Source organism: Carcharhinus amblyrhynchos, chromosome 15 (genome assembly GCF_965287045.1).
Source record: "Carcharhinus amblyrhynchos chromosome 15, sCarAmb.v2.hapA, whole genome shotgun sequence".
Taxonomy (NCBI): Eukaryota; Metazoa; Chordata; class Chondrichthyes; order Carcharhiniformes; family Carcharhinidae; genus Carcharhinus; species Carcharhinus amblyrhynchos.
This window is the reverse complement of record NC_137338.1, coordinates 23,552,312-23,570,689: the sequence shown is the minus strand read 5'-3', so window position 1 is coordinate 23,570,689 and position 18,378 is coordinate 23,552,312. Positions and strand designations below refer to the sequence as shown.

The 18,378-nt window shown below is 43.1% G+C and overlaps 1 protein-coding gene across 2 annotated transcripts in view; it reads right to left on the bottom strand.

Moving 5' to 3' along the window:
- The window catches only part of epha3 (eph receptor A3), a 283,492-nt gene that overhangs the window by 99,260 nt on the left and 165,854 nt on the right, over positions 1–18,378 (bottom strand). For both annotated transcript variants that reach the window (XM_080203597.1, XM_080203598.1), the window contains exons 4-5: positions 15,285–15,440; positions 5,434–5,769 (exon numbers count right to left, since the gene is read on the bottom strand). In XM_080203597.1, the coding sequence (XP_080059723.1) occupies positions 5,434–5,769; positions 15,285–15,440 (492 nt within the window). The remainder of the gene's footprint in view (positions 1–5,433; positions 5,770–15,284; positions 15,441–18,378) is intronic.

The following is an 18,378-nucleotide window of genomic DNA, read 5'->3' as shown; positions in this document are numbered from 1 at the left end:
GCCCATGCACTGTGTTCACAAACAAATTCCCAGATATTTTGTGCCAAAGGACACAATACTGAAATTGTGAATTGAGTCCAAGAGGTAACAACTTAAAGGTTATTAGTGTCACACAAGTAGGCTTACATTAACACTGCAATGAAGTTACCGTGAAAATCCCCTAGTCACCACACTCTGGCGGCACCTGTTCGGCTACAGTGAGGGAGCATTTAGTACTGCCAATGCACCTAGCCAGGACACCTTTTCGGACTGTGGGAGGAAACCGGAGGAAACTCATGAAGAAACAGGGAGAATGTGCAAACTCCACACAGGCAGTGACCAAAGCCAGGGATCGAACCCAGGTCCCTGGCCACCCAGCTACAATTTTGATTAAGGATGCTGCGATATGCAACAGCCAACAATATATTTCAAGCTTTTCTATTAGAACTCAGCACAAGTTTCCCCACAGTCACCCATCTTGACTTCAGCAAGCTTGTCTCTTGATTGCGACTGAACTGTTAAGCTACAATGTGAAGTAAGATCATTCTAGAATGTTAGGACAGTGCCAATCCCACACTGGACATTAAAATTAATTGGGTACTAAAATTGCCAGACTGAACATAAATGCATTCCTGTGAGCCGACAAATACGTGTGTTTTACAAGGCAGCAACACACCGAGGAATTCAAACGATACAAAGCACAAGAGTCTGAGCAAAATTTCATCTGAACCTGTTGTTAAATCCCAATGCAATGCTATTTTATCTCTTAAATATAAATTTATGGAGGCAGTTCAAACCTGCAAAGTTGTTGGTGTGAATACGAAACAAAACAAAAATCTGTTTTGGACTTGCATCAACTTTTTTAGCAAGATTAACAGGAGGATTTTCACACTTTGATTTTATTTCACTGAATGTTACACAGCAGCAGTTACAGCAGCTGTTTAAAGATTCTGAAAACTCGTAACTCACAAATATTGCAAGTACAGTTGCACTGTGCCAATCTGCACCATTCATTCTAAGGGCAGGTGATCATAGAACATTATGTGTGTCTCTCCTTGTGTTCTAGGCCCGGATAGAGTGGGCATGGGGAAGATGTTTCCATTAGTAGGAGAGACTTGGACATGAGGGCACAGACTCAGAGTAAAGGGACGACCCTTTAGAACTGAGATAAGAAGGAATTTCTTTAGCTAGTGGGTGGTGAATCTGTGGAATTCATTGCTGCAAAAGGCTGTGGGGGGGGAACAGGTCATTGAGCTCATTTAAGACAGAGATAGATAGATCCTTGATTGGTAAAGGGATCAAGGATTATGGGGAAGAAGCAGAATTGGGTTGAGAAATTTATCAGCCATGACTGAATGGTGGAGCAGACTCGAAGGGCCAAATGGTCTTATTCTGCTCCTATATCTTATGGCCTTGTGGTCTATAGTTCAGTATTGATCATTTGGTGAGCGTCCAACAATTTCTGTTTCATTCAGATTGGTGCTATTAAAATATGAGTTCTTCCTATCTAAGTGTCTGCAGCAGAAAAATGTCATATGAAATACACTCAAAACAATCAGTACTGACCCCATTATTTCCTCGGGAACTGTTAATTCTTTAGGAGTTAATGCTGATCTGTGGTTTTTATTTTGTCTCACAACCCATTGCTATTCCTGTGCCAAGTTCTCAACATAATATTTGGGTGGAAACTAGTTGGACCTCTGCCTCCTAAAACACTTCTATGAATGAACTGCGGAGCACCCTGTTATGCTGCCAATCATTGAAACAATAACGGACGACGAGGAATGCAGAGACTGGTAATTCAAGATACTGAGCCCAATTGAACAAGAGACCTAAGGTCTTATAATCAATGTGCCTTTCCTCAAATATACCCCACTGTCCCATTTTATGCCTATTGTTGCTAATTAGCAACACCCTAAAAGTATTTTTATTTTTAGCTCAACATTTTGCTTTAATATTTTCTAAATTTTCCATGCTGCTTGTTTATATGATGGTTGCAACCTTCAGTCTTTGACCCACACTCAGGATCTCTCTGACTGTCTCACAAACCTCAACATGCTCTTTCTAAATTTGTTTGCAGTTTGCCTACACAGAGTACAACCTCCCCCCCAGCCCCCACCAGGACTTGAGCATATCATCTAGGTTGATATGGAAGTATAATACTAAAGGAGTGCCACACTGTTAGAAGTGCTGTTTTTACAGAATCGTATAATTCCTACAATGCAAAAGGAGCCCATTCAGCACATCGACCCTACACCGACAACAATCCCATCTCGGCCCTATCCCTATGACCCCAAGCATTTGCCCTGCTAACCCCCCCGACACTAAGGGGCAATTTAGTATAGCCAATCCACCTAACCCACACATCTTTGGAGAGGGAGGAACCTGGGGTACCAGGAGGAAACATATGCAGACATGGAGAGAATGTGCAAACTCCATGCAGGCAGTCACCCGAGGTCAGAATTGAATCCTGGTCCCTGGTACTATGAGGCAGCAGTTCTAACCACTGTGTCACCATGCCGCGAGATAAATCTAACTAACTACCCTAGATCCTGAATACTATAATTGATTCCCCCACTATCAACATCCTAGAGATTACCATTAACTAGAAAATGAACTGGACCAGCTGTATAAGCACTGTGGCTACAGAGGCAGATCAGAGGCTGGGAATTCTGTGCTGAGTAACACCTTCTGACTCCCCAAAGCCTGTCCACCATCTACAAGGCACAGATAAGAAATGTGAAGGAATACTCCCCACTTGCCTGGATCAGAACAACTCTGGAGGTTTGGCACAATCAAAGAAAAAGTTTAAGGTTTATTTATTAGTGTCACAAGTAGGCTTACATTAACACTGCAATTAAGTTACTGTGAAAATCCCCTAGTCGCCACACTCCGGTGCCTGTTTGGGTACACTGAGGGAGAATTTAGCATGGCCAATGTACCTAACCAGCATGTCTTTGGACAGTGAGAGGAAATTAGAATACTCAGAGGAAACCCACACAGGCACGGGAAGAGTGTGTAGATTCTACACAGATGATGCCCCAAGCCGGGATTCAAACTCAATCCCTGGCCCTGTGAGGCAGCAGTGTTAACTACTGTGCCACCCACAAAAAGTAATCCACATCATTGGAACCCACCACTAATGCACAATGGCAGCAGTGTGTACCATGTACAAGATACACTTCAGCAACTCACCAAGGCTCCTTCGTCAACAACTTCTAAACCCATGATCTCTACCACTCAGAAGTACAAAGGCAGTAGAAGCAAGTGAATGGAATCACCTCCTTCCAGGCCACACACCATTATGACCTGAACAATGTGGCCATTCCTTCACTGCCACTGGGTCAACATTCTGTAACTCCATTCCTAACAGTGCTGTGGGTGAATCTACACCACGGGGACTGTAGTGGTTCAAGATGGCATCCCACAATGATCTTCTCAACCGCAGTTAATGAAGGGAATCGAGTGCTGATTTAGCCAGCAATGTCCACATCCAATGGTAGAATTCAGAAAGATACTGATCAAGGGCTTCCAGCCAACATTGGAGCAGATGTATCCAAGTTAAACAATTGCTGTTTTTGTGCAAGTCTTTTGCACAAGCACCATAAATGATTAAAAACAATAAACTTCTTTGTTATTTTCACTTTTGCAAATGTATATTTATGTTAAGTTGATACATGACTCGTGCTTTCTATTGTATTACTGGTTCAATAAACACAGGTTACTTAATATATCCTTGTGAAAATATTATTTTGCTCTTATCCCTTAAGTGAAATAGATTTTAAGAACTGAAAACACCAGTGTTACAAGTGATGACAGGAATGAATTGACCAAACCATCTTTCACCCTGAACAGTTGTTTAGCAAGAGAGCCATCCAATTAAGTTACTGAGTCATGCAGGCAAGGGAGACTTTGATCTCCCTGCTCTGATTTCAGCTGAGGTAACATCCTGAGGGAACTTGACAGGGTGGGTGTGGAAGGGATGTTTCCTCTTGTGGACAAATCGAGAACTTGGTCACCTTTTAAAAATAAGGGATCCGGTACTAAAGGCAGAAGTGAGGGAAAAAAATTCCCTCAGAGCATTGCAAAACTTTGGAATTCTCTGCCTAATAAGGTGGCTGGGGTAAACCTCTCTAAACCCAAGGTGGATAGATTCTTGATAAGCAATGGGGTTGAAAGGTTAAAATCTGATCAGCCATGGTCTTATTGAATGGCTGAGCAGACTTGAGGGGCTGAGTGGTCTGCTCCTAAATTGTTTGTTCATTCATATGTAGCATGTGGGAATTACTCTCAGTACCCCCAGGAAAATGGGAAAGCAGTTAACCATTTATGGGGTTGGTAGTCTTACCATCAACACCCTAGGCTGAATGCCTACCCTCATTCTCATCCCTCAAAATCTGAGACTAAAAGTTCATTGGGGAAAGAACGACCACCCCACTGTCATTTAAAGGCCAATAGCCATCAACAGCTGGAGGTGATATTGGTGCAGGGGACCCATAAAGGAGGTATCCCCCATTGCCTAACACCACTCCATGCAGTTAAAGCTATTGGGCTACCCACTCAACATGAGCTTTCCTCCTTGCCATCGGTAAAATAGCAGCAGAATTGGGATGAGGCCCTTAAGAGGATGCTGCTGCTGTGACACAGCTCACGTTTGAAGTGTCATTGTAGATCAAAGACTAGGCTTACTCCAGAGGTATGGCCAGTCGGATAAGGAAGTTGCCAGTCCTCAGTGGTCAATATGGACAAGGAGAAAAGATTGAGAAAAGATGCCATAATGTAAAGGAAACGTGTATTCATCATTGGAGATGGTGGTTCTTACTCATTTGCATTTTGTCAACATGTTTTCCCATTATTCACACCCTCCGCTACAAGGGAACCCGCAACAATGTCACTGGGACTGGAAAATTTTAGCCAAAATATTTGCAAACTCAGTCATAATTGACGCACCTTAAGAAATAAGTCAAATATCTGTACAGCATAGGAGGAGACTATTTGGCTCAGTGCGTCTGTTCCAACTCTCATCAGTCCCGCTTCTCATTTTTCCCCGCAGCCTTGCAAATATTCCCCCCTTTATTAAATTTCCAGTTGCCTTTAGAAAGTTATCATTGGATCTATTTCCATTCCCCACTTTCTGTCTGTGCATTCCAGATCGTAACAACTCACTGTGTAAAATTAAAATGATGTGGAGATGCCAGCGTTGGACTGGAGTAGGCACAGCGAGTAGTCTTACAACACCAGATCAAATTCCAATAGGTATGTGTGGTAGACCTGTTGGACTTTAACCTGGTGTTGTGAGACTACTTATTGTAAAATTAAAATCTTTCCATCGCCCCTTCCAGCAAATTTGCCAATCACCTTAAGTTGATCCCTAAAGCATTAGGCACTCTGTCAAAATCCCTTAACATGTTGCCCTTTTGACGCATCGTCTAAGGAGCAAACCCAGCGACTTACCTGCCTGATTGGTGGTGATGGAGACCGCGGCAAACTGCCGTGGCACAGAGCTCATTCCGGACACCCCGTTCATGGCCTCGATCTCAAAGGTGTAGTTGGTGTGGGCCAGCAAGTCGACCACCGTCACGGTGGTGTTGGCCAGGCCCGTCTGCCGAGGCAGGAACTGCACGTTGCTCATGCATGGTTCGCACTGCCTTGGGCCGCTGGCGCACTTCTTACAGACGACGCTGAAAGTGACGTCCTTGCGGCCTCCGGCGTCGGTCGGCCAACTCCAGTCCAAAATGACCGACGTCTCGTTGATATTGGAAAACACGTTCCTCGGGATGGAAGGAGGCCCTGCGGTCAAGGGTGGGTGGGGGGGGAGCGTGTGGGGGGGAGCAAGGGAGGAAATATAAAAGCGGGAGAAATGTTACTGCAGCTCAGCCGTCACAATTTATTGTTCTGCAATAAAGCTATTTTCTTCTAAGCTTTGGGCCGGGAGCCGTGGGGAGCTTGAACACCATGTGACTCTCCAGACCACAATGATATTTTAATTAAATCTGGCTTACCATAATTTCAGCTTAATCCTTTGAGCCCTCAGCCTTGCTAAAAAAAATGTAACTGATGCCCGATTTTATTAACGGAAGAAAATACGACAGTCACATTCAAACTTCATTTTAAAGCAGAATGAACTATTAATCCTTCGCCAATGAATTGTTAGTATCAGAAGCCAGATAGATCAATGATTAGCCCACAGAATTATGAAGCATGCAGATGCCTTATTGAATTTTTTTTTCCCCTGACTAATATTTCTTTTTTCTATTATGCTTGCGAGGCGAGATTACAGTCCGTTATCCAATAATGCCGCTGGGCTTATTTTACTTTGATGCCTGACAAGTCAGGTTGTTGGGGTCAGTGCTCCCTGAAGCATTGGGACAAAGCTGCGGCATTGCTTCCGTCCCTCAGTCCCACTCAATCATGTCACTCTGTTGACTTTGCAACGCCACTGCTTAAAGAGATTTTTATACTTTGCCCCTGTGCAGTTTGGGACTGGCAAATTTGCTAAGTTAGCAAGCAACCAGCATCATTCACCTCACGTCTCAAGTGCTTGAGAGTTCACCTGAAGCACTCCACAGAGTGTTTCTGCTGCTCCTTTTGATGGTGGTTCTGTCTTTAGGAGTATGAGGCCACGCTGTGTGAAATTAGCAACTGCTGCGCCAATATATTTGTCTAAAATTTGTATCTTCTGTTTTAATCCTGGAATGGGTTAACACCTCAGTGAACGGTATGTAGAGAGAAGACAAGAAATAGGAGCCTAGAATAGGATGCGCAGTTCCTCAAGCTTGCTGCACCACTTAATAAGATTATGGCTGATCCTTGCCCATGTCTCCACTTTCCCACCTGAATCCCTTATCTCTTGATTCCCTTAAAGTCCAACAATCTATCAATCTCAGCCTTCAATATACTCTGTGACTGAACATCCTCTGGGGGTGTTTAGAATTCAAAGATTGACAACCCTCCAAGTGAAGGAATTCCTCCTCCTGCTTCGTCTGAAATGGCTGTCCCCTTATCTTGAGACACTAGACTCTGTAGCCAGGGGAAATATTTCTTCAGCATCGACCCTGTCAAGCAGTAAATATCTTTTAGGGAAGACGTCAGATATGACATTGACTAAATATAACTGGATGTGAACTATTAGGTACTAAAATGTTCTGTTTAGGTTAACATTCATGATAACAAAATTAAATATACAGTCTGTTACAAAAGAGTAACACACGTTGAGGAATTTAATTTACACTGTAACCCATTATAACTAGCAGGGCTCAATTTACAGGACATCTGTCATGTTACAGTTGTCTTTGGTCATGCCCTGTTGTTATACAAAGCAATTCATAAAGAAGCTTTGATAGGTTTATCGGTGTTTTAATGCCTCAGCTCACATTCCTAGATATTTTTCTTTCTTCAGTTGGTGGGTTTCTCAGCCTGGAAATTTGCTTTCCCAGGCTGGGGTGTACCAGAGACATTCCTGAGAAGGTCCTAGTCCTTCCAGAATGCTCCCATTATCACAGGTAAGACCCTACTCGAGATTCTCCACGCCAGAAGCCAGATTCGCTCTAAAATTACAAAATGTTCCGCTCAGTCAAAATTAACCTCGATAAAATGAGTTGTTTCACAAAGGAACACCGCTGGTAGACGTCCCCATTTAGCAGACTAGATCTCATAACATTCCGTCGCAAACTTTTTGTACACTGCAATTAAAATCCATACAGTTATATGAGACATAATGACTGGCTATCTATCCAACAGTATATTATTGCAGCAACCCTGTATATATTTTAATTTGGCTAGTATAGGCATTCAGTGATCTGGATTATCGTGATGGCAAGGGTTGATGCTCAAAGTCAGGGCTTATTCGTATCAGCAGCAAACACCTATGTTCAGCAGCAAAGTTACCTTTATAATCCCTCTTTCTCAGTGAGATATACCCCTTTCAGAATACCATATGCATTTTAACTTTTTCATTCTTATGACCTGAAGATTTCCAATTTAGTGCCAAATTTTGTGAAAATTAGTTTCGACAGATGCTGTATTCACTGGGACTGGATGTGACAGCCCAAACTCTCAAGCCCAAAAAGAAGAAAACGATATTAATTTCAGCAGAAGTAAAAATTCAATAAGGTATCTGCTGCAAACCTTAACTAAAGGAGGGAATGGGATGTGGGGGCAGGCAGGAGGTGGTTTATATGGTGTGGGTCATGGCGAAAGAGGAGAGGGGTTTTGGGTGGGGAGGTCTGTACCAAGAGCAGGGACTGGCTCTCACCAAGTTCATCTTCCCTCCCCAATGTCCAGTCCCTCAATTAGGCTCTGTGCCTTTGATCAAGGGAGCCCCACACTCCCCGTCCCCACCGCACCTTGTTGGTGACAAGCTGGTCACACTGTTGAAGCTACCATACACACTGTATGGTGACAGACCCACCTGCAGCTGAGTTAATATACTAGCGATAGCAGGCGGAGACCCTTGAATGGTTATTAATGAAGGGCCTCAACTGGTGGCCAGGCAGGAAAGTTGACCAAAGGTCTTCCCACCCAGGACTTCATTCTGGTGGAAATGAGCAGCAGTGAAGTTCAGGTACAGGATCATAGAATTATACAATCCCTACAGTGCAGAAGGAGGCCATTCAGCCCCTCAAGTCTGCACCAACAACAATCCCACCCAGGCCCTATCCCCTTACCCCCACATATTTAGCCTACTAATTCCCCTGACACCAAGGGGCAATTTAGCATGGCCAATCAATTGAACCTGCACATCTTTATAATGTAGGAGGAAACCAGAACACCTGAAGAAAACCCACGCAGACACGGGGAGAATTTACAAACTCCAACAGACAGTCACACTATGTCATCATCCCAGACATCCTTCCCGCTGCCATCGAGAGTGGAGAATTCTGTCCACAGTATGGGAATGATGTTGAATTTTCAGTCTATCCTGGGGCTGCTGATTTGCACTAAGTATTGGACAATTGATTCTCTGAAGCAAAGGATCCCTAAGAGGCGTGGTGGTTTATATTTGGGGGAATAGATAGTGCTGTGGATAAAGTACAGTGGATGTACTATACTCAAGATTTCCAAAAGGCATTTGGTAAGGTGCCACATCAAAGGTCACTGCAGAAAAGAAAATCCTGTGGTAGCTTTGATAGAAGATTGGCCAGCTAGCAGGAAACAGAGAGCATGCATAAATGGGTTCTTTTCCTGGTTGGCAAGATGCAACAAGTGGTGTGCCAGAATCAGTGCTTCGGCCACAACCTTTTGAAATTTATATAAATGGCATAGTATGTTTGCTAAAGTTGCTGATGACGCAAAGATAGGCAGGGAAGTAAGTTCTGAAGATGATATAGGGAGGCTACAAAGAGATATAGATAGGTTAAGTTAGTGGGCAAAGTCTTGGAAAATGGAGTATAATGTAGAAAAATGTGAAATTATCAATTTGGTAGGAAGAATAAAAAAGGCATATTATCTAAATGGTGAGAGATTACAGAGCTCAGAGGTGCAGAGGGACCTGGGTGACCTAGTGCATAAATCACAGCAAGTAATTTAAAAAAAGTTAATCCCATGCTATCATTTACTGTGAGGGGAATTGAACAGTACTGGTCTCCTTATTTAAGGAAATATGTAAAAACTTTGGAAACAGTTTAGAGAAGATTTACTAGATTCATCCCAGGAATGGATGGGTTGTTTTATGTGGAAAGGATGGAAAGGTCAAGCTTTTATCCACTAGAGTTTAGAAGAGTAAGAGGCAATTTGATTGAAGCTTTTAAGATCCTGAGGGGTATTGATAGGATGGATTTGGCGAGGATGTTTCCTCTTGTGGGAGAATCTAGAACTAGGGGATCACTGTTTAAAAACAAGCAGGGGGTGCTGTCTATTTAAAACAGGTGAGGAGAATATTATTTTCTCAGCGGGTAGTGAGTCTCTGGAATTTGCTTCCTCAAAAGGCAGTGGAAGCAGACATTTGTCGAAAAAGGAAGTTCTAAAGGGTCAATGCATGGCTGGTGCAGGAAGAAAGGATTTATATTCATGGGACATCAAAATGAATTATTGAATCAGAGAAGAATAAACCTGGAGGGAGAACCTTCACCTGAACTGAAACAGAGAGGCCTGAATCTTGCACTCATTGTGCATGTGTGATTGTTGGGCTCAGGAGTGGATGGATATCTGTTGTGCAATCAGCTCCCAAGTGGGATTTCACACTGGCTGGCCAGCGCTGTGGAAGATTCAGTGCTGTCGAGTGTTCGACGGGAGGAGGCAGGGTGCCAAAAAATATAAGGGTGCGGACTGATGTTTCTAACGAGCTCCCTGAAGGTGGACAGCACTGCGGAGCTGCCTCAGGAAGCTGCAGAGCTTAAATGAGAGCAAATAAAAATGCGGCAAAGAGTTTATGTAGCACATTCTAGCAACCGACAGCAAAATCCAAAAAAAAACTTCAGTCCCCTGACAGAATTCTTTTATTATATTTCGCCCTGGATGTTTCATCTTGCCCTGGATCGAAAACGTGAAGGCTGCCTGGCTGATTGGTCTGTCTGCCAGCTGCAAAGATGGAGGGAGCAAAGTAGAGTTGACTCTTTAGTGGACTTAATTGCCAGCTTAGTTGTTGCCAGGCGGCCTTCCAACTCCTGCATGCGCTGCCGAGTGAAATAGCGCACAAGTGCGCAGTGACATCGGGACACGCATCCGATGTCATCATAGAGGTTTACAGCATGGAAACTGGCCCTTTGACCCAACTTGTCCATGCTGCCCTTTTTTTTTAAAACCCCTAAGCTAATCCCAGTTGTCCGCATTTGGCCTATATCCCTCTATACCCATCTTACCCATGTAACTATCTAAATTCTTTTTAAAAGACAAAATTGTACCCGCCTCTACTACTACCTCTGGCAGCTTGTTCCAGACGCTCACCACCCTCTGTGAATAAATTGCCTCTCTGGACACTTTTACATCTCTCCTCTCTCAACTTGAAGCTATGCCCTCTAGTTTTAGACTCCCCCTACCTTTGGGAAAAGATATTGACTATCTAGCTGATCTGTGCCCCTCATTATTTTATAGACCTCTATGAGATCACCCGTCAGCCTCCTCCGCTCCAGAGAAAAAAAATCCCAGCCTGTCCAATCTCTCCCTGTAACTCAATCCATCAAGTCCCAGTAGCATCCTAGTAAATCTTTTCTGCATTCCTTCCAGTTTAATAAGATCTTTTTCATAATAAGGTGACCAGAACTGCACACACAGTATTGGTGTAGCCTTACCAATGTCTTGTACAACTTTAACAAGACATTCCAACTCCTGTATTCACAATTTCACCTGCTTTGGGGTCAGACATATACCCCCATCAAACAGTGTAAAATTCTGGCCAATGTTTTTGCAAGGGGAATAGTTAGAGTAATGGAGAAACTTTTAAATTTGTCCAAGGATGGGAAAGTCTAAAGTTGAGATGAGCGATGAATGCAGGATCAACAAAACCTTTGGAATAAAAGCAAAGGATTTCATGGAAATAAACAGTGAGTAAAATTATCAAAGGAGAAAGGAAAGAAATATTTGTGATGAAGAAATAGCAAATCAGTGTTGTAGAAGGAGCTTTTAAATGAGAAATCCAGGAAAAAAAACATCATCACAATTAAGATTAATCCCAGTTAAAGGTCAGTGTGGATGCACAAAATATTCAAGACAAATTTGAAAAGTTAGAAATATTGGGGAGGTCGTGGCACAGTATTAATGTCACTGTATTGGTCAACCAGAGACTCATAGAATCATAGAACCCCTACAGTGCAGGAAGAGGTCATTCGGCCCCCATTGACTCTGCACCGACCACAATCCCACCCAGGCCCTACCCCCATATCCCTACCCAGGCTAATACTTTGGGGGGTATGGGTTCAAATCCCAATATGGTAACTGGTGAAATTTGAATTCAATTAATAAATTTGGACTATTCAGCTCATCTCAGTAATGGTGACCATGAAGCTATCATCAATTGCCATAAAAACCCATCTGATTCTCTAATGTCTTTCAAGAAAGGAACTCTGCTGTCCTTACCTGGTCTGGCCAGTACGTGACTCCAGAGCCACATCAATGTGGTTGACTCTTAGCTGCTCGTCTGAAATGGTTTGAGAAGCCATTCAATTCAAAGGCAGTTAGAGGTGGGCACCAAAAGCTATTTTTTCCATTCATGCCCCCAACCCAGGAAAGAAGAACATTAAAAAAAAATCAAGATTTATGAAGAGGTATGATATTGGACTCCTGGGCAGTTTAGGCAGGATTAAGGTACCCGGCTATAGCATTCTGAAGAGAGGGGCGGAAAAGGTGGAATGGCACGACAGAGTTAGTAAAAAATCCTATCAATACTGTCCTTTAAGGAAGTCTTGGAATTGCATTAAGTCAGAATCCAAAATGAAAGGATGAAGACATATAATGGAATGTGAGCATAGGACACAAGGAGAACAGCCTTGAAATTAACTCATGAAACTGTGGGTGGCATACTGGCACAGTGGTTAGAACTGCTGCTTCACAGTGCCAGGGACCCGGGTTCAAATTCAGGCTCAGGTGACTGTCTGTGTGGAGTTTGCACATTCTCCCTGTGTCTGCATGTGTTTCTTCCAGTGCTTCAGTTTCCTCCCACAGTCCAAAGATGTGCAGATTAGGTTGATTGGCCATGCTAAATTGATCCTAGTGTGAGGCGGGTTATCGGAATAAATATGTGGGGGTTATGGGAATAAGGGCCTGGGTGTGTTTGCTTGGTCAGTGTAGACTCCATGGGCTGAATGGCCTCCTTCTGCACTATAGGGATTCTGTGAAAAGTCAGTGCACAACAAGGCAAACTGTTATATACTTTATGAAGGTATAACCAACTTGGTGGGATGGGCAGATAGATGGAAAAAGCAATTTAATGACAGAAGTAATACACATTGGGAGGAAAAGCAAAGGTTAGGGGTGGGATATTCTGCTTGCCCCAGACCAGAAAATCCCACCTGAGATCAATGCACCGAGTAGTATATGCTCAATAGAAGGCATATTAAGGTTGTGGATAAAAAGAAGGGCTTTCACAAGGGCAATTTGGAATGGTCAACAAATGCTGGCCTTGCCAGCAAAGTCCACATCCCATGAGAGATTATTTTTAAAAATTCTGGTGGACAAACCTATGAAAAACATTCTTTTTTTTATACATTGATACATAAAATACAAGAGAAAGAAGTAATCATTAATATCTATGATAATGTAGGATAGATTACAGAATACTTGTGCAGCCTTGGACATTTCTTTCCATAAAAATCATGAACAGAATATATATGACGTAAATTGACCAGAATAGGAAGCAAGTTATGAGGAGGAAGTTGTGAGAAGAGCAGATGTAACAAGATGGTGCTTAATAAAGGTGCTTAAAATCATGAGGGGCTTTAGCAGGTTGCACAGGGAGGAACTAAGTCCTTTGTGGAGTCAAGAACAACTATACTGAGTCAGTAACAGTCATTAATAGAGTAAGGAGCGAGGTTTGGAATGTTTGACTCTGGATAATTTGTGACAAGAGTTGTTGCTGAGGTGGAGACTTTTAAGGGAAAATCAGTTAATTATTTGAAACGCAGGAGGACACAGGGTTGTGGAAGGAAAGAGAGCGAGGGAGGTAAGAATCATAGAATCCCATTCGACTCATCCAGTCTGCACCAGCAAAAAATTCCATTCAGGCCCTATCCATAACCTCGCATATTTATCCCGCTAATCCCTCTAACCTACATATTCCGACGCACTAACAGGCAATTTAGCATGGCCAATGCACCTAACCTGCAGATCTTTGGACCGAGGGAGGAAACAGAGCACTTGGAGGAAACCCATGCAGACAAGGGGAGAACATGCAAACTCCACATAGACAGTGATCCAAGCTGAGAATTGAACCCTGGGTCCCTGGTGCTGTGAGGCAGCAGTGCTAACCACCGTGCCAACCCCAGCGGCAACGCAATAGGGCAAATACCTTATTTCAGTGCTGTGGTTCTATCAAGTGCTTTAATATAATTGGAGGGAGTGATGAAGCATGAAATAATTAGAGGTCCCATTTTAAATTTGGTTGCACCTCCAATTTCCATTCTGAACAATGATCAGAAATTTTGGGGGCGATTTTGTGCCTGTGATCGCAGTCAGCAAGAACAGCAACCCGAGTGCAAAATCTCACGAGACTCAGGAAACAGAATTGTTTGGGCAGATGGCAGCACGGTGGCACTAGCACTGCTGCCTCACAGTGCCAAGGATACAGGTTCGATTCCTGGCTTGGGTCACTGGCTGTGTGGAGTTTGCATGTTCTCCCCGTGTCTGCATGGGTTTCCTTTGGATGCTCTAATTTCCTCCCACAGTATGAAAGACGTGCTGGTTAGGTCCATTGACCCAAACAGGTGCCGGACTGTGGCAACTAGGGGAATTTCACAGTAACTTCTTTGCAGTGTTAATGTGACTAATAAATAAACTTTAAATATATTTTAATACACTTACATCTGTTTAAAGGGCCTCTCCTCCACATGCCCTCCCCTCACAAAATATTGAGGTTCACAACAGATTTGTGAAGACAGGAAGCAGCCGAGGGCACCTTTGCCAGTTCTATCAGGACCAGCCCCACCAAACTGATAGAGTAAACCACATCCATTCAGTTTTTTTTCCCAGGGTACCTGAAAAACTGGACTAAAAACTGGTCTCTACAGCTGGAGAGCTAAACACAGGTTTCAGTCAGAGCCTGACACTCTTGAAAAATATGGGAACATTCTGCTCATTGACCAGAATTTTCTGTCCGTCCCTGCAGGCCAGATCTTCCAGTCCCGCCCATGGCGACTCCCTCCCACCGTGGGTCCCACAGCAATGGGCAGTGCAAACAATGGGAAACTCCATTGTCAGTGTTGGGACCATAAGATCCAGTTAATGACAGACAGGCCATCTGTGCCATTGCTCTCTTCACAGTTGCAGCACATTTTCAACATGTCCTTTTTTTCCCCTTTGTTTTACCATCTACATACGAACAGATTTGTTTGGAGCAGGCGTAGCCACTTTGCCCCTCAAGCCCGCTCAGCAACTCAATAAAAGTATAGTCGATCTGTTTGTAGCCTCAGCTCTGCTTTCCTGCCTACCCCCGATAACCATCCATTTATAAAGTTTCATAACGCCCTAGTGAGATCCTTAATGCTCAGGATAAAAATATTGTAAAACCGTCTCTCATCCAGGAAGCACAATGCAAGCATTGATTACAATAATACTGGGATATTGCAAAAGCTGATTGCTTTTCCGATTTAGGCAGAAAGAGCTGGAACGAACAATGAGACAGAGAAACCACAGGAGAGATAAGGACTGATACTCACTGGTGCAAGCCATGGAGATGGGATCTTTGTGTGCCCTGAAGTAATTCCTGTCGCAGTCACAGTACACAGAACCTTCTTCTTGAGCATGGCTGTGAGGAGGGCACTTGGCGCACTTAACATTTCCAGCAAAGGCTTTGTAGAACCCAGACTTGCAGGCTGATGGAAAGAGAAAAAAAATGGGGTTAGGTTTATATTGCATACCTGCATACAAGACCTTGCAACAAAATCTAGGTTAAAATCCCCCATCCTCACTCGCAGCTCAAGAACAGCTTCTTCCCTGCTGTCATTGGACTTTTGAACGGACTTACCTTATTTTAAGTTGATCTTTCTCTACACCCTAACTATAACTGTAACACTGTATCCTGCATCCTCTTCTTTCCTTCTTGCCTATGTATTCTATGAATGGTATGTTTTATCCGTATAGTGTGCAAGAAACAATACTTTTCACTGTATCCAAGCATATATGACAATAAAAAAATCAAATCAGCTGAGATTTTCCGGTGCTGAATTTTGGCCAGAATGCCAAATGTTCCATTCTTGTTTACAATGGATCCCACCGTGGATGATCCCAGAGAATCCTGCCCCTAATTTGCCTCTCAATGGCTTTAATGTTTACAACTTTAACTGTTTTTTTTCCTGATTGAGAAATCCAGATCATGAGACGAGGCATAAAGAGTGAAACTAAAAAGTGTGGGATAGAAAATAAAGTTAAGAAATTGGTCTGGTCATTATCACGTCATTTTTTATGGGAGGTCACTCTGCATGAATTGTCAGACATGTTCCCTACACTGTAACCTAGGCTACGATTCAAAATATACTTACTTCATCAGCTGTAAAGTGCTTTGAGATGTACTATATCAATGCACGTCTCGCTTGAAATTCAGATGTTGAATATGGTGGAGGTAAACTTGATTTTTACAGAAGGGCCGAGATGAGAAGATCCAGAGTTATGATTGGGGTTGAAAAGAATGCGTTAAGTATTTGATTTGATTTGATTTAAATATTTGGTCTAGCAGATTATTGGATTCAAGAGTTGAAATAATAGTAAAGGTGATGAAATTTCTATGGGAATTTTCCTGGTTTCTCACTGTTTCTCTGGGATGGGACACTGGGAGCGGCGGGAAGTGGTAGTGGTGATAATCAGGGACTTCCGCTCCCAGTGGGAGACTGGGAGCACACTTGTAGAGTCTCAGGTCATATAATATCAATACAATGTTGATGCACTGAGCAGTCAAATTTTCATACAGCGATCACCTTATTTACACTGGAAAATGGCACGCTGAACCTACAAAATGAGGAAAAAATAGTCCACCTTATGTCTCACTAGCTGGGAGTTTGCACTCCCTGTAGATCTGCCTGGCTTGAGAACAATCCTTCAAATGGTTGGCCAGTACAGTTGCTTTAGAATCATAAAAGTCCTACAATGCAGAAGGAGACCATTTAGCCCATTGAGCTTGCATCAACAACAACCCTACCCAGGCCCCTTTGCCTGTAACCCCATGTACTTACCCCTAGTAATCCTGACACTAAGGGGAAATTTATCATGGCCAATCAACCTAACTTGTACATCTGACTATGTGGTGTTTGCACATCCTTCCCATGTCTGCATGGGTTTCCTCTCACAGTCTGAAAGATGTGTTGGTTAGGTGCGTTGGCCATGCTAAATTCTCCCTCAGTGTACCCGAACAGGTGCCGGAGTGTGGCACCGAGAGGGTTTTCATAGTGACTTCATTGCAGTGTTAATGTAAGCCTATTCGTGACACTAATAAATAAATCTAAACTTAAACAAGGCCGGAATTGAACCCAGGTCCCTGCTAACTACTGTGACACAAAGCAAACTGTGCTTTGCTCTGTTATTGAAATCAGGGTCTTATATGTGATACTGGATAAAAGCTTTGACAAAGGGTCATCTGGACTTGAAACATCACCTCCTTTCTCTCCTTACAGATGCTGCCAGATTTTCCTGCATTTTCTCTTTCGATTCCTGTATGTGATATGATTGTTATGTACTAATGGCTGCTGATAGTATGACAGTTTCTGCTCTTCTTAAAAAGGATCACGATAGGATGATCCACAACAACATAAAATGTTCTTTCATTTTTGTCGGGTCAGGAGAATCAGGAGCTGGCTGATTTCCCCCCTCCCCGCTGTGTGAGAGCACTGATCCTGAGCGGTAAGGCCTGGCCAATAAGACAATTCAAGCCTCTCACCTCTCTGCTCAGAAACAGGCAGCACCATTGCCACCCTTATCATCTGACTGATGACCACAGGAACCAAAACTGCCCAATAGTTATAAAATGGTCTTCATTTGGACTGTTGGAAGGTATCAACCATCGCATTAAAGGAAAAATGGTTCTACATAGTGCATCTCAAAGTCCTGATAGACTGAACGCCACCCCCTAATTTTAACAGAAAGTCTACATAATCTCTGAACTGGACTTTTTGTTTAATTACTTGACGTCAGCGTTAAATATATCTGACAGCATTCTTTTATATCCTGAAAGACATTTCTTAATTTGAAATCTGTCTCTTCTGTTGTAGCCTTCAGGATATTTGAGGCAGCTATCTTGGACATTCATCAGCTGCGGTAAAATGAAAAATGTCAGGTTTGAGTTTGATACGCAGTTCCCTTTATGTGATCACATCTTTACTCTTCACACCTTGATTGACAAGTGGAAGTATTCCACCTAATCTGATTTGTTATAGGAGTTTGATCCATCTTGATGCATGGGCCGTTCACTGTCAGCTTTCTTTTTGTGCTAAACCTTTGGACAGTTTTTCAAAGGTTGCTGCTCTGGACTTTGAGTGATGTTGGGGGAAACTGATACGGGCCAGAAATGCAAGTAGCTGTAATGATGGTCTGAAAAGAAAGGTCAAGAATGCAACACTGCATCTCTGACAAAACAGGGAATAAAACCACCTGAAGTAGGTCAATGACAGGTACAATTCCCACCTCATTTAAATCATAGAATTCTTACATAACGGAAGGAGACCATTTGGCCCATTTTGCCTGCACTGACTCACAAACAAAGCATCTTTCCCAGGCCTTAAACCCACATATTTCCCCCACTAATCTCACCTAACCTACACATCC